Raw genomic sequence first — 27,465 nt, 5'->3', positions numbered from 1 at the left:
TCTGATTATGGTACACTTTCTGCATTTTCAGAAAGAAGAAAGTACTGTAAAAGGAAACACCTGCTTTGATGTGGCAAATTCTCTGTGAAACTCTTAAGCCTTTCTCCCCTGAAGCTGTTAGCATGTAAGGCCAAAACAGCACAGAATGAAAATAATAATTTATAGCCCTGGAAAAAATGTTATCAACCTAGGAAAACTGAAAGCACTGGTATTAAAAAAAAAAAAAAAAAAAAGTCAGCTGATAGTTATGTGTGTGCTTTTTGTAATGAAATAGCACAAGTATAGCTAAACTTTCATATACTGAAGCCATATAAAAATAAAGCATGAGAAAAGGGTGCAAAGCTAAAACCCCTTTAACTATTCATTATTAGTAGAAATGAGCAAGTGTACAACACGGGGAATTAAAAGGGCACAATCAGATTTCCTAGGAGCAATGTTTTCTATGTCTATTGTGATAACAATATTGAACTCTAATAAGCTATTTTTCATCCTTACACCACTTACAGATATTAGCTAATTAAGTCAATTTAAAAAATATTTCTAAATTAACAGGGTACTTGCCAAGATTACCCAAATATTCGTCTTATACACAAAAACCCACATGCAGCTTTTCTACTTATCTTCATGTATTTGTCTTCTCAAATGAGTGATTAACTCCAGAGCACTGAAATCTCTTTGATAATCGCTGAAGATGAATGTATCAGGACGATCAACAGCATATGGAACACAGAATGCTGCCAGATGTTAAGACGCTAAAATAAAGCAGAACCATCCATGTACTCCATACCTTGTCTAAAAATAATATACTCATTGACCTTAACCCTATCAAAACAGTCCCATCTTCAAGGTCAAATAAAATAACAAATATTTATCTTCTGTGGAGAGCTTTATAGGCTGTACTTGCAGTGTTCAGTATCACAAAATCCTGAGCATACCTCAGCCCTACTGCTTTGAATGAAAGCTTGGGGTGCTCAGCACCTCCTGCTGGTGCTCAGTGCTAGGCAAAAGCAAGTAATAAGTGCATATTAATCACCATTTAAAATCTGCAATCATCGTGCATTCCCTTTCATTGCTTTACATTTTTTCAAAGACTATACATGAAAACAGAAAAACACCTAGTTAGAGTAAAAAATACAGGCATGGAAACCGTGATCTCTAACATACACTTCATTTGGAAGAGATCTGCATATGTTAAACGTTGTCTTGAAAAAATAACTTCAACAATCTTTGTTACCCCAATAAATGATTAAAGTAATAATATCAATGCAGCGTACTGCTACAGCTCTTGTGAGGTTGAACATCATGCTGCAGTGGGCCATGGCAGTGGAAGTCACCCCCTGAACCTCTTTACTTCCCCACACCTTGCAAGGCCAACTTAGCATGTCCTCCTGTCCAACAATACAGCCAGAGAAACACAGAAAACCAGGAGACCTCCATGATCATATTTCTGAAGAGTTCAGGAGATCTCACAGTTACGGGAGTTATAGTGAACAAAGAATGAGATCCCACGATATCTTTGGTGTAACTGACAAGGAAAGGCTAATTAAAGGTCCGAAAGGCCATTTAGTCCCATGTATGCCACCAGCCAGAGCAAGCATAGTAGGTGCTACTACAAAGCCAATTAAATGCTGCAACAAGTGCTAACGATTGGCTTGGAAGAGGGAATGCGAGGAATGTGAAGGAGGCACAACCACACCAAGTGGTCTCACATTTGTGAGAGGTCAAGTTTCAAAACATGGATATTCTTCTTATTTGCCACTGCTGGAGATGGGGGTGGAGGGGGGAAGAGTTTTCAAAAGTAACTGGTGCATGTGCAGTCATCTACAACATGCAGGTACCTGTTATTTTTACTGTAAGCATTAAAGAGAGTTACTAGCACAGAAAAAGGTCACAAAATGAGCACAGAGCATGCCAGTGATGCCAGGAGCCTGCTCACAAATGTTTCCACATCTAACCAATGGTGCGTTCTCTGGTTTTTAGCCTGCCTAATCGGGGCTCTGGTACCTGATAGTGGATGACTGACTAAAGAAATCAAGATTCAGCTTAGTCCCTGAGGCATGCTGTACTGCCAGATCAAAGTGCACACATTTGGCATCCTGAAAATGCAATACCATTGATCTCACTTCGCAAATCTGTGACAGAGAAACCTGGGACAATGATATTCATAAATCAGACCGTATTTCTTAAAAAAGAGGCACAGAATACTTTAGAAATAAAGTCCTAAGTACAGCCGAAAAAATTGCATTGAAAAAGCTACACTGATTTAATATTCATTTACGTGCAGTGTTAATTCTAACTTAAGTTAGCAAGAAACTGGAGTGGGAAGGGAGAATATTCAGAAGAAGAAAAAAAAAAAAAAAGAGCTGCAGGCAATTGGAAAGGGACATGCCAAAGCAAAGGAATATAGCTGCTTACTTCCTTATCTCCCAGCAAACCCTTGTTATATTTCAATTAGATTTTGAAAACACTGTCCTATACTGGCATGACCAACTGTCTAGTTTGCTTTAATGTCCCATCTGCCATTTTCTACAAAAAAATAGTGTCTCATTCTGGCCTTTTAAAGTCAAACTTGAAAAATTTTAGCTACCTGCAGGCATCTCTGGGCAGCTGAACAAGTGAAGTTGGCTGCAGACATTTCTCAGCATGAGGGTGCCAAAAGCCACAGGGTCAGCTGCTCCGGTTCCTTCCCGCACACCAGGGCTCAGCTGGGCCTGCGAGGATGGAGCCAGGTTCTTCTCTGTGACAACCAATGGTAAGACAAGGGGTAATGGGTGCAAACTGGAACACAAGAGGTTCCACTTAAATATGAGAAGAAACTTCTCAGTGAGGGTGACAGACACTGGAACAGGCTGCCCAGGGAGGTTGTGGAGGCTCCTTCACTGGAGACATTCAAACCCGCCTGGACGCCTTCCTGTGTAACCTCATCTGGGTGTTCCTGCTCTGGCAGGGGGATTGGACTAGATGATCTTTCGAGGTCCCTTCCAATCCCTAACATTCTGTGATTCTGTGGGCCTACACCACTCCTGCCGCCTTGGTCCAACCTGGTCTTAAACCTGATCTTAAACACATCAGTCACAGATGTACTACAGCCTCCTCGATCTCCTCCAGCCTTTCACTCTCACTGCCATTAGGAAGCTCTTTCTGGTATCTAACCTAAATCTCCCTTGATGATCACAGAATCACAGAATGGTTGGGTTTGGAAGGGACCTCTGGAGATCATCTAGTCCAACCCACCTGCTAAAGCAGGTTCACCTAGAGCAGATTACACAGGAATGCATCCAGGTGGGTTTTGAATGTCTCCAAAGAAGGAGACTCCACAACATCCCTGAGCATCCTGTTCCAAGGCTCTGTAACCCTCAAAGTAAAGAAGTTTCTCCTCATATTCAGATGGAACCTCCTATGTTTCAATCTGTGATGCCTACACCTACAAGTCTGGTAAGTTCACCTAAACTCATCATATCCTTCCACAGACCAGGATCCAGGTAGATCCAGGAGGCGAGGGAAACCTTCCACCGCAGAAGTGTACAGGATCAAGATAGTATTTTGGCTTGGAGGCGGGGGGGGAGGTGGTTCGACTGGAGTGTGACGAGAAACAGGAGTAAGGTAAAACAAGTGGATCCCAAAAGAGAAGAATACGATCTGAAATTTAACAGATGCAAATAACAAGATCCAATATTTAATGTAGTAAATGCAACCATAGCCAAGAGGAAGAACCATAAAAGCAGCGAGGTAAGGCTAAGACGTACTATGAGGTCCACAGTGGAACTAAAAATCAGCAATAGCAGAAGCAGGCTGGCTTCAACACAAGCAGAAAAGAAGGAACTAAGATATTTTGGACTTACTATTGTTTTCTGCTTTATTGCTCTCTTCCTTTTATGCTAATTTGTCCCAGTTTTCTTCCAAAAGTGAGGACAACAGCTTGCAGGAGGGGGAGAGAGGGAAGAATCCTTCCTCACCTCCCCAGCACTGAGGAACACCTCCCTCAGCTCCCCTAAACTTGTCTGTAATGTCCTCACACATAGCAAGAGTTCCAATTTCATCTTTTAAAAAAAGTGGTCACTCATCCCCCAGATCAGAGACCATCATGTTGAAAAGAAAGCGTCAAAAAAAAAAAAAAAAAAAGTATTCTGGGAAATGTGAGATGTACATAAATACATAAAAAATAATTACTAACATCTATGAAACTTTTATTTTAAAAAATCTCTTATGTGTTTTCCAGATATAAAATCAAATGTCAAAAACAAGATATAAAATACTAATCTGTGACAGGGAGAATTTTAAATTATAAGACATTTTCTCAGAGTGAGAATAATCTACATATGCTATGATAATATCTCAAATGCTACGTAGTTTATTCTAAATGCATCAGCAGCATTCAGACTGCTATCTTTCCCTTAGAGCACAGAATGGACAGTATTTTGTCTATGTAAAACTCAATTACTCCTTAAATGTGTTAAAAGAGCTCAAATTTAAAAAAAAATATAACTATATTTCATGTTTCACAATTTGTGAAACATTTTGTAAATATATTGAAATATTTTCCCCTTCTCTCTAGTCTGTGGAATACGTGATAAATGCATAAGTGAAAAGAAAGGCGGCAAAAATCTATTAAAGTTATTTAGGATGGGACATGAATATGAAACAATATAAAATCTGATGAGGCTATGCATATAATTTCTCACGTATGGAATATCAGGAAATGCATAAAACCCCGTATATAAGACACATCACCAGGTAGAGTACCAGCTGTGCATCCCTTGCTGCAGCCTGTCCCCCACTGCCGGTGGCCTGGGGCCGGTGTGAGGGCTGGGATGGCGAGTGGTGGTGCCTCCTGCGCCCTTCCCAGAACAGCCCTAATAGCTGGAGCTGATCATCTTTCAGCTCCCCTGAAGCCTGAGAAGCCACCACAGGATTAAATCAATGAACTTGTTCTCCAGGCTTGATAAATGAGGCTCAGGACTTTTACAAACCTCACTCAGACCTTAAGATCTCAGGCCAGGCTCTGTGTTGCAAAGTAGATCTGCTACATATGGAAAAGGGCAAATTTTGCTACTGACTATGTGATACTACAACATCATTAGAAAAGGAACTATAGCTAAATGGAGAAGTTCAGCAAACGTTAGTATTTCAAATAAAACTCTTAATTTTAGGACCTAATAACAGTCAGTACTTTCTTCTGACTAGAATATGCTATTTTTTATGTAATCACAAACACATTATGTGTAAATATATGTACAAATACATATACTTACTATACTTATATTTTTTATATATTTATGTATACATATAAATATTTATGTATTACACATACTGTAATAACTATTCTTACTATAAATATAGAGGGTTTTTATTGTCTATTCAAAATGTTCAAAAACACACTTTCACAGAATGCAGTTTATTTGGCTGGTAATGAAACAATTAGAAATAGCTTTTATTTTCATCATTCCTGAAAATTTACAGGCTACTTCTCTCAAGCATATTCAGACAGAGAGGGAACTGATGTTTGGAATTTTGATCATTCCATCACACTGCTCGGAACTGAGGAGCAAGCAGCCACTATCTTCACTGAAGCTATAGGTCCATTCCTTTCCTTGAAGTAATTTTTTTATTTAAATGAAGATAGACAATAATTTCAAATCTTTTTATTGTTACTATGATATACTATCTTAGTCTGCACTTTTAGTAGAACAAACAAATTTTGACATCACCAAAATGTGAATGTTCTTTGCACACCAAAATTTTCTCTACAGCACACGTTATTCCACACAATTGCCCGCTATTGCCTCCACAAGTCTTATGGAAAGTATCTGTTGATGTTTTCACAATCATATGTCACTTGTGCGTCCAGCCAATACCTGTTGACAACGTATGGATGCAACACAAGTGCTACCACAGTTCCACAGGCAACAGCACCATGGTGCGTTTCTCCACTACCAATGTACACTGAGGCAAACTACTCTTGGGCAGCCACAGCTTTATGTGTTATCACCGCAAAGAAACACAGGAGTATACAGGACATTTTATTTTCTAGTGGACAAAGAGAGGACACAAGCCTCTGGGTCTTTCAGTTCAATGCCCATTGTAACTACCAAATGCTTGGCTCAACAATGCAAAGGTCTTCATAGACGCAAGCGCCTTCATAGATTTATGTTCCACAAAATGATGGAGCTAGAATTTCCCATGCTTGTTCTATGAATGTGAAACTACTGAAAAAATGCGTCAGCATTTTAGAAACTGAATTTTATTTCAGAGTAAAAAAAAATGGTGTCGTTTAACATTTAGTGGGAAGAAAGTTATTTCAAAAACTGCTGAATATTTAAATCTGACATTTTATATCTGCTTAGTCTATACTAATGCATATGTTTCATAAATAAGAAGAAATATCACTATAAAAAGCCTCAATTTTAAAAATTTCCTCAGAGGACAAAATGAATGTTAAATTTCTCATCGTAAACATGGGTGTTGAACTCATGCCTGTTACATATTTCAGTGTAGTGACCTTAAATGGAGCTAAATCAATTAGTTCTCTCATCCCAAGTTTTTAAATAAGACTACTTCCCATTCTTAAAGTCATGTTATAAATTTCAGCAATATCTACAATAGCAAAAGAAGTCTTTGAGTCTCAAAGCCTAAGGTACAGAGAAGACTAGACCACAGCCTGGCAGCACAAGAATATGTTGCTACTGCACAGTTTATTGCAGCAGATCTCTCTAAACAGCTTAACAGTGCAATATGTGCTCCAGTACACATTATCTTCTCTCTGCTTTTCCCCACGTCTTAAAATGGAAGAGCCTGGCACTTGCAGATGGTGTCTCCCTCTGCTTCTGCTGCCTGGGAGGCCCTGAGCCAGATTTTCTTGCCCTTTTTCTGTCCTGGGCTCCTGACTTTGCCTCATCTCTTCCATCCGCTGTCCTCTGGCTCTGCTCTCAGCAGCTCCCTGGCAAGGTGTCCCAGAGCACGCTCCCACAAAGAAGGATCCCCTTACTGAAATTAAGCTTGCTGAAATAGGACAGATAGTTCATTGAGTTTCCTCCCAGGGAACTGAGTTAGTTTAATGAGAATGATTGGTAGCTTCTACTACTTAATTGCAATAGTATTAGAATAAAATCTGTCTAAAAAGCGATTTTATGTGAAAATCCCCTATTGACATAATGTTACATTCTGGAAATCATCGATTCAGAAATAAAGAAATAAAAAGGAACAATGTCATTTCAACCCTGCCTTCCTGCGAACATTTGTGTTTTGTTTTGCCTTTTTTAAAAAAAACAAACCATATTTGTATGTCTCTCAAATACATAATATCTTGAAATTAAGACTATGGTAATGGCATGCAGTAGTAATACCAGTGTACTAACAGCATTTAGACAGAGGTGCAGGATCAATATGCTCTTTCTTTTCATGGACCACATTGCCTCATCACCTATTCATGTTCTGGAAACTACTTCCGCAAGCTGGAAAAAAATGCTTTTGGCCTTTTCCAAAACAGGATATTTATTCAGATTGTTACCACATCTTGCTATTGTATTAGTAACATGTTTTAAATTAGCTCTGTTGTGTAAATGTAAATAAAGAAGCAGAAATAACTATTTTTTTTTTCAAAGAAAAGAAGCCTCTGAACTACAAATATGCACAGAAGTTTGAAAAAAAGTTCTTCTGTCATTGCACTCCCCTCAACTACATGTCTATATAAACGAGAGAGCACTTTATAAAAGGTGAGGCAATGTGAGGTGACCATTGCGGATGGCCATGTGGATATCCACATCATCTCAGCATAGCTCCACTTCTTTTTAATGTTTCAGTGTGTAAGAAGTGGCCAACCCTGACACACAGCACACCAGCACATCACCGTGTGACACACTGTGCTGCTACACTGATGTCTGCTATTGTTTGGGACAGTGTTTTTAAACTAGTTTTAAACATGAAGATCCTGACAGTAGTAGCAGTAAAAATGAGAAGGGAGTATTTTTCTAGTCACTTGAAGTACTTAAAGGTATAAACCCAGTGTAATAAAGATTAGAATCAAGGTTCATTACTCAACACACTTTTTTGGTAATTAAATATAAAAATGGTTCTGTGCTAATAAGAGCCAAAATCCCCATTTGCAGGTAAATACCCACAGATAAAAACTGCCTTATCCCTTTCCATGTTTGAACAAGAGGCTCAGAGACGACAGCCTGACTACAGCCAGAGTACAGCCAGACTGCCAGCTGTCTTGGTGGCCATACAGCACCTCCAACCAAAGAAAACCCTTGCACTGCAACTCTGAAGATTCGAAGTTGCTGTCTACTACAGATACAAGGTTTTTGACTCAAATTGACCAGCCACAGATTAGTGAGCGAGTAACTTAACTGCATTTTGAACCTTGGCTCCTCAGCCCGTCACACGCTATCCAGTCAAACAGCTCCATGAGGATATCTTCTAGAAGAAGTGTCACTTTGACGCTGAACCTCCCAGATCCCATTACAGGGCCCCTGCTGTACCCCCCTGCTCACCTGGCCCAGCCCCGCACACTCCCCTCCTGCCGATTCCCTTCACAGCCACATTGAATCCTCTTTTCCTTATCAGGCCAATACAGCCCTGCCCCACACGCTCCTCCCCGCGACAAGACGACGAGAACAGGGGGCAGGATCCAGCTGCTCATTGTTTTGCTTCACAAAACCCTGCCACAGGCACAGATTAACACCAAAAACTAGATGGCGGCAGCCCAGGGAACAGGCCATTCAGAATGTCTCCACTTGAGTGTGGGGCGATGGCATGAGCTATGGCTCAACGTCCATCACGGCTACGTATGCAGTTCTGTGCAGCGTTTGTTTCCAAGGGCCTCAGTCCCACCAAGCTGTCCCCTCAAACTGGGAAAATATTTACGGCTGGCAAAAAGCAAGAAAACAGCATTTTCCTAAACCAGGCTGCTAGTGCCTTCAATTTAGAGTTGCTTACGCACAGCAGCTACTCTTTCAGTGGTTTGTATCCCTGTCCACATTAGACCTGACATTTGTGCAAATCCACTTTCCTGTTAAAAACAGGAATCGCAAGCTAGGAGTTTCACATCTAAAAACATATTCCTGTCTACTTGTAGGTACCCGCTTACTACTGAATTTTCTGTGATGCAGCAAGGCACAAAGTTCGAACCTTCTAGGTAAAACTAGTCATTAAATTGTGTTGCCTTCCCTATAGAGTTGAGCTCTCACCAATTGTAGATAGAAAGCAGTATTGTACAAAACTATTCATGTGTCTGTCAAAACCGCGAGATTATTTTAAATCTCAAACAGAATCTAGAAACATGTAGCTGATCACTTTTTACTGTAAAACAAGAGAATGAGCTCTTTAGAATTGCACTTTCTAGACTTGAAAAGATACTCTCATGCAGTTCATTTCCTTAGCATTATCAACTATTATAGAACCATCGATAGAAAGTGGAAAAAGTCAAAGGAAATGGAAGGCAACAACCTTCATGTCCAATTATGCAAACAGATACAAACTATGCATGCAGCTGAGAGCAGAATTTTGCCAATTTGGCAAAATTACAGGAACAGATCATTAAAAGTATCTGAATAGGAGATCTATCACTCTAAATATAACAAAAGGACCTAAATAGATATCTATAAATACTTAATAATGATATAAGGAATTCTTAATTTCAGATTGAAATGGGAATTAAATGCCTGGACAAGTTTTAATATCTGAGACTCACTCTTTGTCGTTAGAAACAACATTCTTAAGATTTCTGGTGGCTGCATGCAGATTCATCAACAGTAACAGTAATGCAATGGGGTACATTATTTCCTAAGGGGTTTTGATCACTCTGTAATTCATGAGTATTGGCCAACTCCTACATCAGAAAAATTAAGAATTTATTAGTCATTGAGCTATTTCAAGTCTGCCATTGGCATTTGAGTATTCTGCAGTCCTCATATGGACCTTGCACTACCAAATCTCCTGATAGTGCTGTAGCACTGCTGATGAAGTCAACAGCTGCTATTCCTATTGCAACTGCAAACAGCACTTCAATTGGTTTTGTTCAAAGGTACCCAACCCACTACTACTCTGAGATGTATATTGTTAATATACTTCGAGACAGAAACTTGAAAGATCTAAAAAGTATTTGACATCTGGCACGGTGACTCAATTAATTCCTGTGCTGAATTAATTAGCTTGCTCCGTCTCCTGAGCCAACAGCAGTGAGACTGTATTCAGCAACACAGCACTACTTGAAAGAAGAAGCACTTCAACAGGATATTACATGTACAGGCTGTATACAGTGCAGAGTATAAGGTTAGTAAGTAAGCTGTAACTGTTATAGCCAAGTAATGAATCCTTTGAGGCAATGTCACATTGCTAACACTAAACAGTAAAGTCAGGTAAGATACTTGTACTCAGCCACAAACCTTTTTTCCAATAAAGACACCAGCTGCAAAAATTTCGAGATTGATTTACTTGAGTTTCCTGATTTTTTCTTTCCTTTCCTCTCTATACCAAAAATTCACCTTAAAGCTTTTTTCTAAAAAATTATTTTATGTTAATAATAGTCCAATGTTTGAAGTTCTCATACAGAAATCCACCAAACCTGCTGTCAGCTGCTGATGTGAAAGTTTGCTTGACTTCTAGGGAGGTGAGGCTTTACCCAAATGTGCTTTTGAAAACAGATATAAATAACTTAAATAAACAAATGTAACTCCCCTTATGAACAACAGAGAGCTTGTATGCTAGTGAGAAAAGTAACCAAATGTGTCAAGAAAACAGAAAAATTATAAATAAACCAGAATCATTTCAAGAAAAATATGCAGAAGCTGTCACTGGGCTTGTGTTGCTTAAACAGTAAATTAAAGTTCTATCAAGTGGTTTACATTTCTTCACACAGCATTTTGAAGTAAAAAATGTAGGATTACAGGAAACACCTGATATTCAGAAAAAAAGAATACTTAGAATCACAGAATAATTCAGGTTGGAAGGGACCTCTGGAGGTCATCCAGTCCAAACTCCTGCTCAAAGCAAGGCGAACTTCAAAGTCAGATCCAACTTCGAAGTTAACTCAGATGGCTCGAGATCATATCCAGCTTAGTTTTGACTACCTCAAAGGATGAAGTTGCTCAGGGGACAAAACAATATTGCTGAGGACTACAACCCTGTTTACAGGAACTTTTTCAGATTTCCAAGTGTATTTATATTAGTAGGCAAAACAAAAGTAAAATCTTACAAGCGCTGGCAAAAATACCTTTTTTTTTTAATTTGACAAGAATAAAAGGAGTATCTTTCCAGTTTAGTTAGAAAAAAAGTCCTTTTGAAGATTTTCATCCCATATCTCTCTGACCTAAGTCAAGGAAGTTGTTCCATCCCATTATAATTACCAACCTAACAAGGCAGCTCTGCTCACTGCTTAATTACAAATTCATTAAAACCAGAATGTCTTAGCTAAATGTTTTTGTTACAGCTAAAGAGGTATTTGCTCAAATTTACGAAGTAATAACAGACCTTAACCATTTTACCAAAGAAGCAAGCTGCTGCTACAGGGATTGTGGTTGCTCTACATCTCCTTCAGAAAACAAAAACGAAACAATATGATCAACTGCTGACATGTTGCAAATTCATCCTAAGAATATCTGATAACTTTTGCAGTGAAGGTTGTATCAACATCATCTCCTATACTCTATCTTCAAGTCATATACCTGAGGAAGCAGTGCAAGTAGACAGGGCAACAAAGCTAGCATTTTTCCTAAGGTATTGTGTGGACTGACTTTGAGCTACGTCAGGAATACGGTTTCTATTGCATGAAAGTTGACGGAAGTAGTAATAGCGGAATCTTAGAAAATTAGTTGTTGCAAATGACATTTTATGAAAAACATTTTGAGAATGCTGATAAGACCAAGAATCAAATAGATGAAGAAGTAAAAATGAAATTAAATAGATGGAGAAAATCGAGAGAGGTATTCAAATTGTCTAGTTTCCCCTTTCCAACAATAAGATGCTTTTAGTGTCCAATACTTTTGAAAATGCATCCTTTATTCAGGTGCCTGGATGGGAAATCTGATTTGTGTTGGGAATACTGAACTCTAGGAAACTTAGACAAAGTTTCCATGCCTCCTTCTCTAACACCTTGTTAGCACCTTTTGATTAATAAATTATGCTAAAGAGTCTATGAAATATCAAGATCTTAAATAGCTACTATGCACTCACAACAGCATAACACTTCACAATTTTAACATGGATATCTACAGAAAGTAACATGCATACTATCCAGCAGTCTTTAGAAATAGAACTCTAGTATACAGACATAGGTTCTTCAGGGAGGAGTTAGAGACTTTCAGCCTCCCCTTTTCCCTCATGTCCACATAACTCCCCCTCTCACTCTCCCCCAGATGGTACTTCAGCAACCAAGCGCTCCCCATCTGCTCCAGGTCCTCCAAGGGCAGGACGATACCCCCAACACTGGGAAGCTCAGCTTCTCCATTCACAGCAGAGCAGTATCCACCTCAAACACCTGTAACATTACGTTTCTACGAAACAGTTCCACAGGTCTTCATGCTAATACATTCATGCTAATACGAGTCTGTAATAGCAAACAGTGACCCAGCTGAACATAATGGTTTTGCAGCAGTATCCCACAGGGCTATGCATGTTCCAAGATTGTCTAAAACCCTTCTTCAAGAGATATTTGTTGCTTTCTTTTTAATGTGGGGTCACCTTTTCAGATGTTCTCAGGAAATTAATCTGAACTATACACAAATAATACTGAAGCTCAGACTTAAAACTAATACAAACAAAAATGAAAAAAAGACCTAGAGAGGACATGATTTTCAGCACACTGAACTGAGATCAGCAAAGTATTACAAGCAATATGGCCCACATACTTTCTGCAATCAGAATAAAACACAAGGCTAATTAAGAATATATTATATTACAAGTGCCTTTTGATATATTTCAAAATAATTTTAATCTAACGGAAGATCGTGCTATGTTCAGTAACATTAAGGTAAATTTAACGAATTTTATCATAAAATAATGTAGCTATTTATTTTCTATATCATCTATTAGTATAAATTAAGTAGTGAGCAATTAATGCCATAAGAAATTTAAAAAGCCACAAAAAACCTCAGATATTACTACCGAAATGTAACAGCTTGGTTCAGCAAACAAGGAAGTCACATTCCCATTCCTCTGTAAAATAACAAGTTTAATACCATTAACCTGTGCTCCAAATAACATTTTGTGGACAGTTGCCACAGATGAACTAACTGGAAAAGAGCCAAACACCACTGTCCGCAGAAGCTAACAATGCCTGTTTTCAAACGCTCCGGCTGGGCAGTAATTCAGGCTATCCCCTGCAGAAAGACACACAATATCACAAAGCGAAGCGCCTCGGAGCATCTACATACCAAGGTGTTATTATTCAGATCCATCTTCCCAGCAAAAGGCCCCCATGTTGTTCCAACCGGAAGCTGCTGCCGGCTCTGGATCTTGCGCTCCCCGTCCTTCTGGACCAGCTCCAGCTCCCCTGCAAACAAAGCAAACACGCCGCGTTGAGAGCACTTTCACTTGAGCCTTGACAACAACCACCTCTGCCTTTGTGTCGGCTTTGTACGCGCAATGTTCTGAGGACCCATACAACGAGAATTAATTATGCTTGTCTGAAAAACAACTGATCTTGTCATGCTGCAAAAGAAAACCAAAACTTTTTCCCTTATAATTATATTATAGTGTGGTTTAGAAAGTCCTGTTCCTGTCTTGCGTCTTTTCACACACATTGGAGTTTGAAGGCATTTTTATTCAGAAGAGTGGTTTCAGAGAAGTTCTTAAGACATGCAGAGGAGAGGGAGATGATAGCTGGAAGGAGAGAACGCAGTAGCATCCACACACCGTGCATTAACCTCCTTGAAGCATTTTGCTGTCACAAGTCCACGTTCTGAAGTATAGAGCTACTAGAATTTTTAGAAACATATCATATAGTGATATAAATCCACAACAACTCTACTCATTTCGAAGGAACTACTAAGAACATTTACTACAATTAAAAAAGGGAGTTTGAACCAAGTGAGGTTTTACAGGCAGTAACATTTCAGAATTAGACCCAAAATTATTTACATTATTATTAGATTAAGGTTTTCACACCAAATATGTAAAGGCAATGGAGGGAGTATAATATTTTTTTTTAGTGTGTACTAGTTCTTCATTTTTTCAAAAGCAAAGTAAGGACTTCACAATTAACACTGAAAAGGTCGCGTTAACTTTTCTGAGTTTTTCCAATGAACAGAAGGAACAATACACAATTGATCATTACTGTGGAAGGAAAAATAAAATTCATTAACAAACCTTCTCCCTAACATTTTTTTCACTTCATTTTGGGATTAAAAATATAGCCTGGACATCTCTTCTTTGAAAGCTATCTCTTCAATAAGCTTATTTTTCTATGAACAAACATTTCAGTTAAAAGTATAGCAAAAGTTGTGTTTATATACACAATCTAACATTCTTTTCTAAAACAATTGAAATAAATTCTGGTTTTAAACTTTGAGGGGGACAAAATACAATAAGGAATGGGGGCTGATATGTTCTTTTCTTGTCAAACATTTAACTGAATGCTTACATGCTGTTGGATTTCTAAGCTTTGCCCTTCCTGAAGGTAGGCAGAAAATCTGTTGTTGTTCTCAGGAACAGCAGAGCTCACCCCAACCTCACTGCAGCCGTAATTTCTCCTGACCTGTTTCCCTTGCCTGCGAAAGCCCCTTTGTCCCTTTCCACACCAGCCAGGTGCAACAGTAGTTCTTGCCTTTTCCAGCACCACCTCCCTTCTCAACAGTGCTATCCCAAACCAGGACGGTGCTTTTCCACAAACAGGGTAAAGTCCAACTGTGCAAGAAGTCAACCCATCTCAGATTTAGAACTGCAAGCTGTTGTGAAATGAACCTTGGGCCGGAGGAAGTGAGTAATTCCTCCTGGCTTGCAGGGAGTCTCCACAGACTTCCCCAGGCTGACCATTCCCATGGATGCCTGGATTTATGTTACAGCCAGGCTGCAGAGGTTGTCCTTGTCCGCAGGGGTTAATCTCGACCATTTTCCAAAGAGAAGACTTGGCTCCAGCTTCCATTTTCAAGCACAGAGATCTAAATTTCACCTCTGAGTGTTGTAGATTACAAAACCACCCTACGTAAAATTGTGCATCAGATCCTTCCTGCAAACTGGAACAAATCTAGGAAATAGAGCTGTATCAGTTTACAAAAGCTGCTATGTATGCGGGTGAGTCCTCATCGTGACAGTGCTATGACATTTCTAAAGGCAGTATGTGAGCAGGAAAGCTTACGGATTAATTATATCTAATTTATACATGTTGTATCTATGCATCCAAACAGAACAACAACCAAACAAAACAACAAATAACACAAACCAAACCAAAACAAAACCAAAATAGATGCATTTTTTTCCCTCTCACAGTCACATTGTTAGAAAATGTGTTAACTTTAAAAAATCTCTTTATATGTTAATTATGGAAGAGAGAAATCTTCCTGATATTGCAAGGTAACACGCTGATCACTTAGGCATACTGCAGCATTTTCTCTCTACATAGAGATGAAAACTGTAGCATTTGCTTGGTTTTACACACTAAAAACCAGCCATGTCTATGGACATGTCACATTTAACTGATATCAGAGGAATCATGAGAATCTTTGAAAACCCTTTTAAAAAATAATTCAGCCTCCCTTTCTGCCACTGACATTTTTCATTTGAAAAGGGTTCAGACACAGTCAAACAGTGACTCCTTATCTGTACCTGTGGATTTACAAGCAGGCCTGTCTTTTAATGGATTAAGAACGACAAACTTAGGGCAGATCATCCAGTGATATCCAAAATCTACCTAAGTTTTAAGGTACACATTATTACACCTTATATTATAAATTAAATTAATAACATGAATCTTATACCTTGTAAGTAGTTCAGGTTTGAGGCAAACATAAAAACTAGCAATTATTTTCCAGAACTGTATTTTTTGCCTCCAGTCTATAATTAAATAAGTTAATATGGATTCTTTCTCTCTTTCATTCTCTTTTGTTACAGTCCCAAGCTGTAGTTTGGGCAGTACATTTCAATACGTATGAATACATTGAAATGTGCTGTGCATGGGGTAACATGACGCTGAATTGTACTGAGGCTGCTGTAATTTCCCTTCCACTCAGAACACCATGACAGAGTAGCAGATTGCAGACAGCGTTACAAAACATTTTGCTGCATAACCTTCCTGTTTCCTCTGATCATAGTTCTCCAAAAAAGATAACATTTCTCTCTGGTCACCATGAGCAGCAGCCATTTTACCGCTATGGGTGAATGTTAGGGTTGGGAAGGATAATCTGCTCGTACATCTTTGCAAACACAAATACTTTGGCTACGCTTGTGCAAGGTGCAGCGCATTACAATTTGATTCCTGGCAAAATTTTTTTTTTTCACTGAAAATATTTGTTTAGGGAAAAAAATTAACCCTAAGAGAGCTGTAAGTTTAAAAAACAAACAAACAAACAACCCCCCCCCCAACCCAAAAAATAAAACAAAGCCCACAACAAACAAATTAAAAAAAACCCAACAACCGACCACTGCACATCAAGGCCTATAAGCATCTGCTGAGATTATTTTGTTTTCCTACCAGAGCCTGCATCTTTTGCGAAATCCCCGTATACGTTCCTTTGTCTGCCCTAAGCAGGAAGGCCGGGGGCTGGTACAAGGGTTTGTAGAAGAAAGATTACAAATGTCACTATCGAAAATCCTCTCCAGGATTCCCCTGACCCCAGAGTAAGGAGCCGGCGACTTTCCTGCGTTCATGTACAACATTTCGCTCCTCTGAAATCTCCTATTTGGTGAACGGCATTGAAACTGCAGCAACGGGCAGGCCCAGGCTCCTGCTGAGGGGAGCGGCGGTGTCCGCTGCCCACGGCTGGCGTCCGCCAGGACACTGGCTTCAGCAGGGCCATACCTGTGGGCCCCAGCAACTTGTGACCTCAAGAGACTTTGCTGGAAAAAAAAAAAGAGAACCTCACCCCATGACTCTTAATAGAAAAAGTTTGAGAAATGTGTCAGCAAGACAAGATTATCCCCTTCAGCCTCAGAAGCTCAGATGTAAGTCAGAAGTGCTTCCTGTAGCTACCGTCCCCTGCACAACTGCTCAGCATCTTCACAGATTACATCAGGAAAAGGAAGAGGAGTGGAGATTTTATTGCCATATCACCACTTGCAGTGAGAAGTGTAAAGACACAGCTGGTACTGACTCTTCATGGGTGGCTGTCCATGGAGATCCCAGCAAGCAGAGAGAAAAGGAAAGAAAGGATGAAAAACTGCTGCACTTTTCCTTTAATCTGTGTGCCAGCCCAAAGGAAACAGAAAATTCTGTGAGAAGCACTGTTAGGAGTTTCTAGTGATCAGTAATCACAACAGACCAGCTCAGTACTGAACACCAAACACAACGTTCCTTCACGTAACAGCAAATTAAAATATATCGAATTCATACACGCTCCTGGGATGAGTTTTGTTAAATACTTTATCATTCCTATGGCAAAGTTAAGAGGCCGTTATATTTTGCTGTTTTCATCATAGATGCATCAACCATCTGACTGAAAAGCAAAAACTGTGACAGAAACAGCACTCAGAAGCATAAGTAGAGAGGAAGCGATGCCCTGCTTTTAGGTTTTGCAAGTTAGGTAAAAAAAATTACTTAAGAGACATTCCATTTACTGATATTTACTGCCCTTTTCTGTGCTACAGAAGGATTTTTTTTTCAGCTTGTGCTTCAGGAACACACTTATTTCCAGCTTGCCGAGTAAGTTTATACAAAATATTTGAGACACATAGTATGGGCTAATCAATTTTGGTAAAAGATAATGCTGTTAGTGCTGTGGGCTGTTTCTCTTATCTTGTTGATGTAGCATACTTTTAAAGTCTGTGATTACTCAAAGACTTATGATAGCTGCACTGTAAAAGAAGCCCCAAGTCATGACTCACTAGTACAGTTACAAAACATCCCATGGCTTTTAAGATACTAGGCCACCTTGGTGGATACAAAACCATAATGAAAGGACTCAATTTAGGATTCTTCTCTTACATGTGCATATACGTATTGTTTTAGGGATGCCACATTGGGCTTGCATAAAACAGAAGGTAGAGAGGTCTGTTTAGCTTTGTCTTCTTTCACAGCAAAGTCAGAATAATTAACAAAAAAAATAAAAAAACCCACCACAAAACATGTAGTCTACACAGGAATCCAACAACAGTTTTTGGCCCTTAACAGGATTTGACCACAGTTCGAACACCAGAAGAATTTAACTATAAATAGTATTTCTGAACTAAATAATACTGTCATTCATTCTGTTCTGGAATATGAAACAAAGGAGTGTATATCTGAAGGTGAATGATTAACAGTGTTTTGGGGGAGAAAAAGTGAATTACTTTGTTCAGAAATAACTATATTCAGATTTATAATGTTTAACATTTCTAAGCAAGTCACTGATAGCTTTAGCAGTAGTTTGTTGTTTTCCTTTGTGTGTTTGTTTGGTTTTTAATCAGGAATACCTGAGTGGAGTCAGTTAAAACGAATGAGTAAGGTCTTCCTCTGCTATAATTAGAGACTGGTTATTTGACACCATGGTGTTCTACCAATTTCTGCTGGCAAATGGCTTCTTCTTTGCATATTTCCAGTGCACAGCCACCTGGCTCTCTAATGAATATTTTAGCATGGTAGAGAAATCATTGTGGTTTCAAATGAGGACTGCTCTGAAGTCAGAGTGAGCAAATTAAAAACAATCTCAGAAGTTCTTAAGCTCAGAACCCAAGATGTGCCTTCTGTCCTGTATGCAATTGATATTTGACTGGTGATTACCTTCATTATAACAAACTAATACGTCTACACAGCAGTTCACTGATAGCAGAGAACTATCCCATTTCCACTTCTGTGATTCTTAGCACAGTAGCTCCAATATTAAATGCTCACACACTTGCTTGGCAGACATAAACTGCATTATTGAGATACCTCCTCTAAATTCTCTTCCCTCAATTTTCAAGTCTCTGAGACATAACACACACTAAACTACAGTTTTGAACATAAACTTGAAATACGACATTCTCTATTCAAGTACTCCAGTCAAACCCTGATAAATCAGGCTGGCCATGCAGTGATCTTATCCTTTCTGACTCTTTAATAAATCGAACCTTGTAAGTTCACGCTGTTGGAAGTTGTCACTAAATGAAATTGTGACCTTATCCGATGCGTGAACTTATCCTGCTGACAACTACATTTATTGTGCGGATAAGAACGGGAGAAGAAAAAAAAGGACTTTTGATAATTGTGATCTTAGCCATATGCAACTCTAACAGATGGGATCTTTTTGATGTTGCATTAATGATTTGACTATGATGAGCCTCTACTCAGGGAAAAAATAAATGTTCTTCATAGGTAAGTGGTAGGGGGACTGGTAAGTGGCATGTAAAGTGCACAAAGAGGTACTGGCCAACAGCAGTGAATGAGAAGCTATTAGCCTAACACAGAGCTTTGAATTAGCTTGTAACTGCACTGGAAACGATAACATAGTGGAGGTGGCAAAACAGAAATATTCCCTTTCCACAGGACTCATTGAATAGCCCAAAACTCTAAAACAAGTAACTAAGAGTCTGAACACTAACCCCAAATGCACTACGCCATAGCACTTCATGATGAATGAACGAATACTGCATCCCCTACAGCATGGCCCGGACACTGGCCACTGCTGGTGTGGAAGAACGTTGGATAACAGGCAATTCGCACGGCTCTAATATGAAGATGACCAACCATCTCACATTACCATGTTTGTCGGGCAGGGATTTCATACATTACGTTACCTACTTCTCTCCACAACGGGTGGCACTGTACCCGTTCTGCAGTGCACTGGCTCTGGAGTGAGAAGATCTCTGGGGATCAGGGTACAACCTCTTTGGCAGCACTGTAAGTCTGCTGCAGGGTACAAGAACTGAAGTCATCTTACCAGAAAGACACACATATATATGAGAAACTTCACACTGGAGTCCAAACAGTAACGGACTAAATTACAAACAGTCTTTGAAAGAAATTTTATAATTTGCTTTGTAATGAAAATTGCATTCACAGGGGCCTGGGCAAACCCAGAAGTTATTTAGGTTGTCCAGAAGCAAAGGCAAAATTTAATTTTGCTGACGCAAAGATGAGAAAAAAGGGCCAGGCCACTGTTAGGATGAGAAGTATGGAAGGAGGAGCAAACTTGGGGCTGAAAGCTGAGAAAATGGCTCTGTGAAATCACTCTGGAAGAGCAGTTGCTATTCTGCTTCCACTGAAGGGGTGGGGGGTTTCTGAATGGAGCAGCCTTCTTCCTTTCTCTAAAGTCACTGCCACACTCCAGCAACTCCTCCCTCTAACCCTGATCCTCCCTGGTCCCATCCCTCTTAAGGAGTAAAGCCAACCAGATCTTTTAGCACAACAGCCATGAAGGGAGTAGACACAAGCATAACCCACAGGTACTTACTGCTCTAAGCTATTGCTCTCCTTTGCCTGTGCTTAGAAGCAGGTCTAGGTGGCAAACACAATGCAGGAGAAGCTGCCACATGATGCTTCGTTCCTAACTGAGCTGCCTAACGTTGCCCACCTTGCCAATGCTCCCAGAGGACAGCTCTGCACTCTGGGTAAGGATGACAAATGAAAAGGCTTCTCCATTTTCTGTAACAAAAATCTTGCTGCTCCCTACCTTTTTTTAGGGCTCTGAAAGTCTGCTTCTGACTTTCTTTATCTCTCCTACCTGCTGCTAGTACTGCAAATGGCAGAGTGTGCAGGTCCCATCCTTATCTGCAACAGTGCTGTCCTACAATGAACAACAAAGGGAAGGAAAGAATATTCTGAAAGTGAGGATAGTGAAAGACTAGGCAAAGATTTTCAGAAAAAAAAAAGACCATGGAAGGATAGGGGGAAAAAAAGAGGGGGGAGGGGGGTCAAGACACAGGATGCCTAGGGAAGGAACCATTTGAAGACTCGAATTGGGTCTCATCAGGAGACAAAGACACAGCCCAGAAAATAGGAACAGAAGATATTCAAGAAAATAAGGGATGCAGAAACCTTGCCAGAGTGAGAGAAGACATACATGTTTCCAAGCCTGAAACATAAGGACAGAAGTGCATGCCTTCACATATAGAAACAGAATGTAAACACTATTATCCTTTTTAGCCAAAGCATGTGTGTCATTACGGTGCCTAATCTATAAGCTAAACCACCAAAATAAAGTATACTTATTCTAATACCTCCTTAACCAGCTGAATTGTGGCTAAACTGCACACTTACAGCATGCCTCCGCTGCACCCAGGGATGTGATTTCCCCTGATATCTGGTCAAACCCACTGTCTGCCTCCAAGCATCCACATCATGTAGGCTACAAAACCTACCTGAGTTAAACTACTGGTTATTTAGTTTACACTAGGCTCTGGCCACCACCACATTGAGAGTACTCCAGCCTGGTTGATATGACCTCAGGTACAGGTACATAAGCTGCTCCAGACACCCAGCTGCAATGCAGAGCTAAATCCAGTCATGTGGAGGGGCACTATGTCTTGCAACACAAGCAGTTTTCAGAGACCATCATTTCAAAAGAAGCGTATGCATTGACACTCCAAAAATTCAAATTTTTGCTGTTTTTGTAAAGTCCTCATTTGCTTTTATAAAATGAATGCAAAGGGAAAAAAAATACATTCCTGTAGTACCTTGCACTCATGTAATCTACAGAATTTAGTAGGAACACAAGATCCCATCCCGGGTTAGAAAAGCGTAGACCTACAGTGGGGAACATATCTGCATCAATTTGAAATGACAATGCAACTTCTAAATTTTGGAGGGGTAGGGAGGGTGATTAATTAAATAATTTTTTAAAATCACATAAATTGAATAACTACTAAAGATGTAGATCATGGAAAATCGCATAATAATTGTCCATAAGCCATACCATCAAAATAATTTTTAAGGCTTAAGCTGAACTATTACAAAAAGCCCTGTTTTTTAGTGGAAGTCAGAAAGGAATTAACTGTGCTGCTAGAGTTTGATTAACTTTTTAGTATAACAGACTTACACAGCTGTATAGACTTTTCCTTAATTTGGACTGCTTCATTGAACTTACAGAAACATGCTCAAAGAAAAAAAGAAAGAGACAGATGTAGAAAGAAAAAGATATCTACTCAAGATACACTAAGAAATCCTAAAGATTTGTTTGCTTGCTTCACAGTCAAGTTCCATATAATATGAAAAATACTCTGTTCATATCAGTATCTAATCTACAGAGGTAAAATAAACAGAGCCATCAGGGCAAAATCCTGATCCTGCAATGAAATTAGAAGCAATTATCTTTAGTTTTCAGTCTATTTCATCACAAGAGCAGTTTACACCTCTGTTTTCAAAGTCTAAATCTCATACAAGAAAAAAAATTATTTTTGTCTTTCACAATAATTTTCCATCTTCACATTTGGATGCACAGTTCAAGAGGTTTGTCACTCCTTGTATGTATTGAGATAAATCTAGAGTAGAAATACTTACAAAAATACAAAAAAATCCCCAAAGGCAACCAGTGCAGTTGAAGAGCCCTCCTTGCAGTTTTCTGTGAGAGGAATACTGTAAACTTCTTTCTCACATGGACACTCCATACTGGCAAAAATGATTCCCAATTATATTATAACACTGTGCAGACCCAGTGGGCTGAGTAGGTACTTTATCCCAGCTACACGTAGCTTGCACAGCTTTGCTCCCTCTCTCTCCATCACAAATACACACGATACAGAAATGCCAGACTTGGCAAGAGCAGGCTGATGATATTACTGAAGAGGGTTTTTTGATAAGATCATCATCTGTTTCTGGACTCTTGGGTTTGCTCCCTTCCTCAGCAGAGGAGCAGTCGCCCCTGATAGATGTCCCTTTGTGTGCAGATTCTCCCCTGATATATGCGAAGACATTTCAGTCCTGAGTCTATTTTTTTTATTGCTTCCTATACCTCAAATACAGTTAGAGGTATATGGAGCATTGCATGTAAAGCAATTGAGAGTGGACACAATTGAAAATACAGTATATGTAACTCAGACTGAAGCCTTTTCTAAGATAGATGCTGTTCTGCAGGGAGAAAATTAATTTCACCATCACCTACATCAGTCTTTCCCTAGGACTTTTTGGTATCGTTTTAGCTGAAAGATGCTAACATTTTCTTTTTTTACAGTATTATTTGCATAAATATATGATATTTAAATAAGATAATTAGTAGATGTTTGTACATTTACCCAATATTGTTGGATTTCTTTTTAACTTGGAAAAGTGAAAAATATCTAGGCAGCCTGTGCCATTTGTAAATGCAGAAAGCTACTGAAGTTAACTTAATTTGAAGACTGCTGTATTAACACTGATGTCACAAAATGTATTAAATGAACAAAAATGTCCTAGAAAGTATTCTTTTTAATTCTAAAAGCAAGAGCAGTGAGATCATCTGTGACTGTATCTGTGGTGTCTTCTCAGTTTACAGTACTTACGCTTAGAGATAGAAGGATCTATTTTCATCTCTCATTTGTGTAACGGCAGATGAAGTTATTTGCGTTCTATCAGATATGCATACTCAGAGCTATGAAACCACTGCTTAGATGCCGATTTCTAGCTCAGAGTCTGTGAGCCAAAATCCCCAAATGCCTTACAAAAGAAGCAGACGCTTTAATATGATTTCCCTATTTCCTTTCAATGTTCACAACAAATTTCTAAAAGGAGAGTACCAAGAAAAAAATAAAACAAAAATCTCAACAAAGACTCAAATTTGTCAGTATTTAGTGTGACCATCCAAAAGATCTAGTTATTGTTGAGATTAGGAAGGTGAGAGGGGGACTGGGACAAAAGGAGACTGAATGCCATGCTCCACTGCATGCATGCAATATATAGTTCCATCCATTATAATTATAATTTATATGAAAAGTAACATTACTATAAATAGAGATAAATGTAGTATAACTATAATGTACAATATCAAGATTCAAATTAATCATTTCTTTGCACTTGCTGCGGATGCCCATGCATAACAGACACATGGCTCTGCACTGCTCCAGCACTCATGAGTTATGTGCTTATCTACATCTTCTGTGATCAAGTACCAGCAACGACCAACACAGCTTTTTAACACTGCTGCCAGACAGGGATGGCCTGCTGGTTTTGGACATGGACCAGAGTACCCTCACCTGCTTCTTCAGTGCCTCAGCCTGGACTATCACCCTGCTTTCCCATGCAGCTGTATCTTAGCATTGACGAGACTTTGAAGCCGATGTAAAGACTGATGCCCATTTATAAGGCAGACTTATAACCCTGAGTGAAAGAAACCCTTGAACAGAGATTGAGCACAAGTCCTGTGCACTACTTAAATCCTACTCTGAGGCTTACAGAAGACTTAAGTAGAATATAGGTCTTGCAGCAGCCTTCTGCACAGAAATGATCTTGACCTTCATCTAAGTCCCAAGGGCATCATGTGAGTAAAGCATATCCCAAATTATTTTGCCTTACCACCTTCTCCATAATGAGCACAGACTTTGAACACAAAGAATGGCCACAACCGCCCTGCAAGGCCAGTTCTGCAGCAGGAGCTTGTAGCTCCTGGAGAATGACCTCCTGAGATTGACTTTTCACAGCCTAGACTTTATTGCTGTAAATAGTGACTGATAACAAGTCCACATCTTCTATAGCCTTAATGGAAATTTCAGCCTAAATAAAAAGCTCAGGGTCTCAGAATGAGTCAGTGCTGGAAACAGGAGCCCTAACTTTCTCAAACAGTTGCAATCACTGCTTCTGAAAACTTCACACAATACACACAAGACATGTTTTGTTTTGAGGAAGTAGAGAAGTATTTCTGGCAAGCTATAGCCATTAAATAGGCAGTGTCAATAGACATTAAAAGAATTTTAACTCACAATATATCTGGGCTACAGAATTCTTTTGTCTTTGAAGCACTAATACTACCTTTATATTATGATGCTTAAAAAATACTAACGTCAATTTACAACAGCTTATTATCCTGAAATGGTGATGTACTACAAGAACATAAGAAGCATAGCCTGTTGTTAAGTATACAGAGTTAAAACAGTTAAGTACATAGGAAACGGTCATATTGGAAAGGCTGTATGTTGACATCATCATTCTCCTGCTAATAAAATCAGCAGTTTACAAAATTAAATACAACAGCATAAAAGCTCCCCTAAAATATCTATTCCTTCTCTTCCTCCCCAAGAAAAAAATCACATGCATCAATGCAAAGAGAAAATTTCTGGTTTAGCCATGACTATTATTTTGAAGTAAATACATACTTCTCAAGTAAACAATTTCTTTCTGATAGGCACAGACAATTTGCTGTTCAAGGAGTCTTTGTAAAGGCCAGTTTTATTCTACCAGGTTTCTCCCCATATGTTTTCATCTCAGTTAACAAAGTACATTAGCAAGATACATTATGCATTAACTTAAACTGATAAAAAATTCTAGACAAACAAATCCTGCTTTTACATATCCAGTGGTGTAGTTAGCGATTTCAAAATCAAGCCTTCCAACATTAGGGAAAGCTGGAACCTACATGGCAGCCCCCCCCGAGCCTTTGACCACTCTTCTACAGATTGCAGGACCGCAGCATAAAAGCTGACTTTCTGTCCTATCTCCTGCCCCCCGGACACTGCTGCCTTGTCCAGTTCCTCTACCACCCCCCTCTCTCTATTCCTTTCTGTGGCCTCACTGTTCTCCCTTAATGGCAAATGTTGTGTCATACCCAAGTTCCCAGTAAGTGCCTCCAACAATGTCCAGAGTTAAATGTCAGAAAAACAAGAGAAGTAAGGCGCATTTGCTTTCCTTCACACATCTGGTTTCTAACTTTCTGTCTTCCCGTATTGATCACAGACCATCTGCCAGCCAAGCCTAATCTGCCCCTTTGGACTCCCAAAAGGTGTTTCCTACCCTCATCAGATGCAATTCATAAGCTAACGGTCTTTCCACTGACATTGATATCTTGTCTCAGTCATCAGATACCATCCTGAGTCTAAACTTTTCTATTCTCTTGACTGTACTCATCACAGAAGGACGACACTCCAAAAAGATTAATTTATTCTACCAAAAAACTGTTTACAACTCAGTGTGGACATCCCCAACATATTGGGCAGACTCAGCAATAGTTGTGTTAGCAGCATCTTTCTCACCAAATATGCTTATTATGTCTTCTCCTTGCACCTCTGTCAACTCTACAATTTGCAGTCAGTAGATGATACAAAGGATCTTATTTTCCAGTCCACAAAGAGAATCTCCTCAATGACCTCCTGCTAACTTTGTACCACCTGGAGTCAGGAGAGCTACTAACTGAATGGTTTCTACAACAGCATAAGTATCCAGCTGTGAAAGTAGATGTCCATGAGGAGGATGTCACAGCATGCCAAAGCTAAGTGATGAAGAAGTAAAAGCCAGAGAGCAGCTCTCATCTGGAAATAAAAAGTCCAAACTTCTTATCACAAGTAGAAGCTTAATAAAATGTAGAAAATCTTTAGGTTTTGCTTTTTAATCAGCTGCCCTTGTTCAAATAAATGCACATTTCTCTCTTCCCAATTTTTTTTTTCAGATAGATATCAGCTTTGAAGTTTCTACTCAAACACCATGAAGATATTCCTCAATTATTTCCACATAGTGCCAGCAAGCCTTGTGGTACTGCCTCTGAATTAGCCTGAGTCCTCCAAGAAGGCAGGGACCATATTTCACCTGTTCCTAAAAGCACCAGGAATACTGTCTAGATAAAATAAATAATAATAAAATTGAAATAAGCTAAGGATGCCTCCTAACAGAAGGATTAAATTAGGACCAAATTGTGAACAATTCAGGTTTGCAAGAAAAATCAAGTGTTCTCTGGATGAAATCAGAGATTTGTGGGATCTGATGGTGTGGATTTGTGTATCAGCGGATTTGATGCTGTACTTCACTCTTATAACGCTGAAACTAGAAAGCATGTAGACTAAGAGCAATATGGTCTTTCAAATTATGGTAGAAGCACTAAGGTCATAATGAAATAAAAGGAAATTCCATGTTTGAAAACTTAAAATTAACAAAGTGAATAAGGTATTGATAATGCTTGGAGAAAAATGTCGTGCTCTACAGAAGTTTTGTATTTTTTCACATTTCTTGTAAACAAGTATTAATATGATAGTACTCTAAATCAATATGATAATTTCACAGAAAAAATAAGTCTCATCCATGGCTGGGTTGTACCATTAGCACCTTAACCTACACATATGTGAAAAGATATGTATAAATAAACATACGCAGCTTACGAAGTCTTCCACTGTGCCAAATATGGCCATAGTACGTTTAAGTATTTTCTTATGCTTATGCTGTTGTCTTCTTTTGGCAACCAACAAAAAATAATGGAAATTTATTTCTAAAATGAGAGACAGATATTCAAAAGGCAGTATCAAAGAAAC

At 39.1% G+C, this 27,465-nt stretch overlaps 1 protein-coding gene across 1 annotated transcript in view; it reads right to left on the bottom strand.

Annotated features, from left to right (window-relative positions):
• ZFPM2 (zinc finger protein, FOG family member 2) overlaps positions 1-27,465 on the bottom strand; it is a 312,664-nt gene that overhangs the window by 144,349 nt on the left and 140,850 nt on the right. The window contains exon 4 of the mRNA XM_065629091.1: positions 13,371-13,489. Coding sequence (XP_065485163.1) covers positions 13,371-13,489 — 119 coding nt within the window. The remainder of the gene's footprint in view (positions 1-13,370; positions 13,490-27,465) is intronic.

Source organism: Caloenas nicobarica, chromosome 2, assembly GCF_036013445.1.
Source record: "Caloenas nicobarica isolate bCalNic1 chromosome 2, bCalNic1.hap1, whole genome shotgun sequence".
Lineage (NCBI taxonomy): Eukaryota > Metazoa > Chordata > Aves > Columbiformes > Columbidae > Caloenas > Caloenas nicobarica.
The sequence above is the reverse complement of the archived record's forward strand: the minus strand, read 5'-3'. Positions and strand labels throughout refer to the sequence as shown.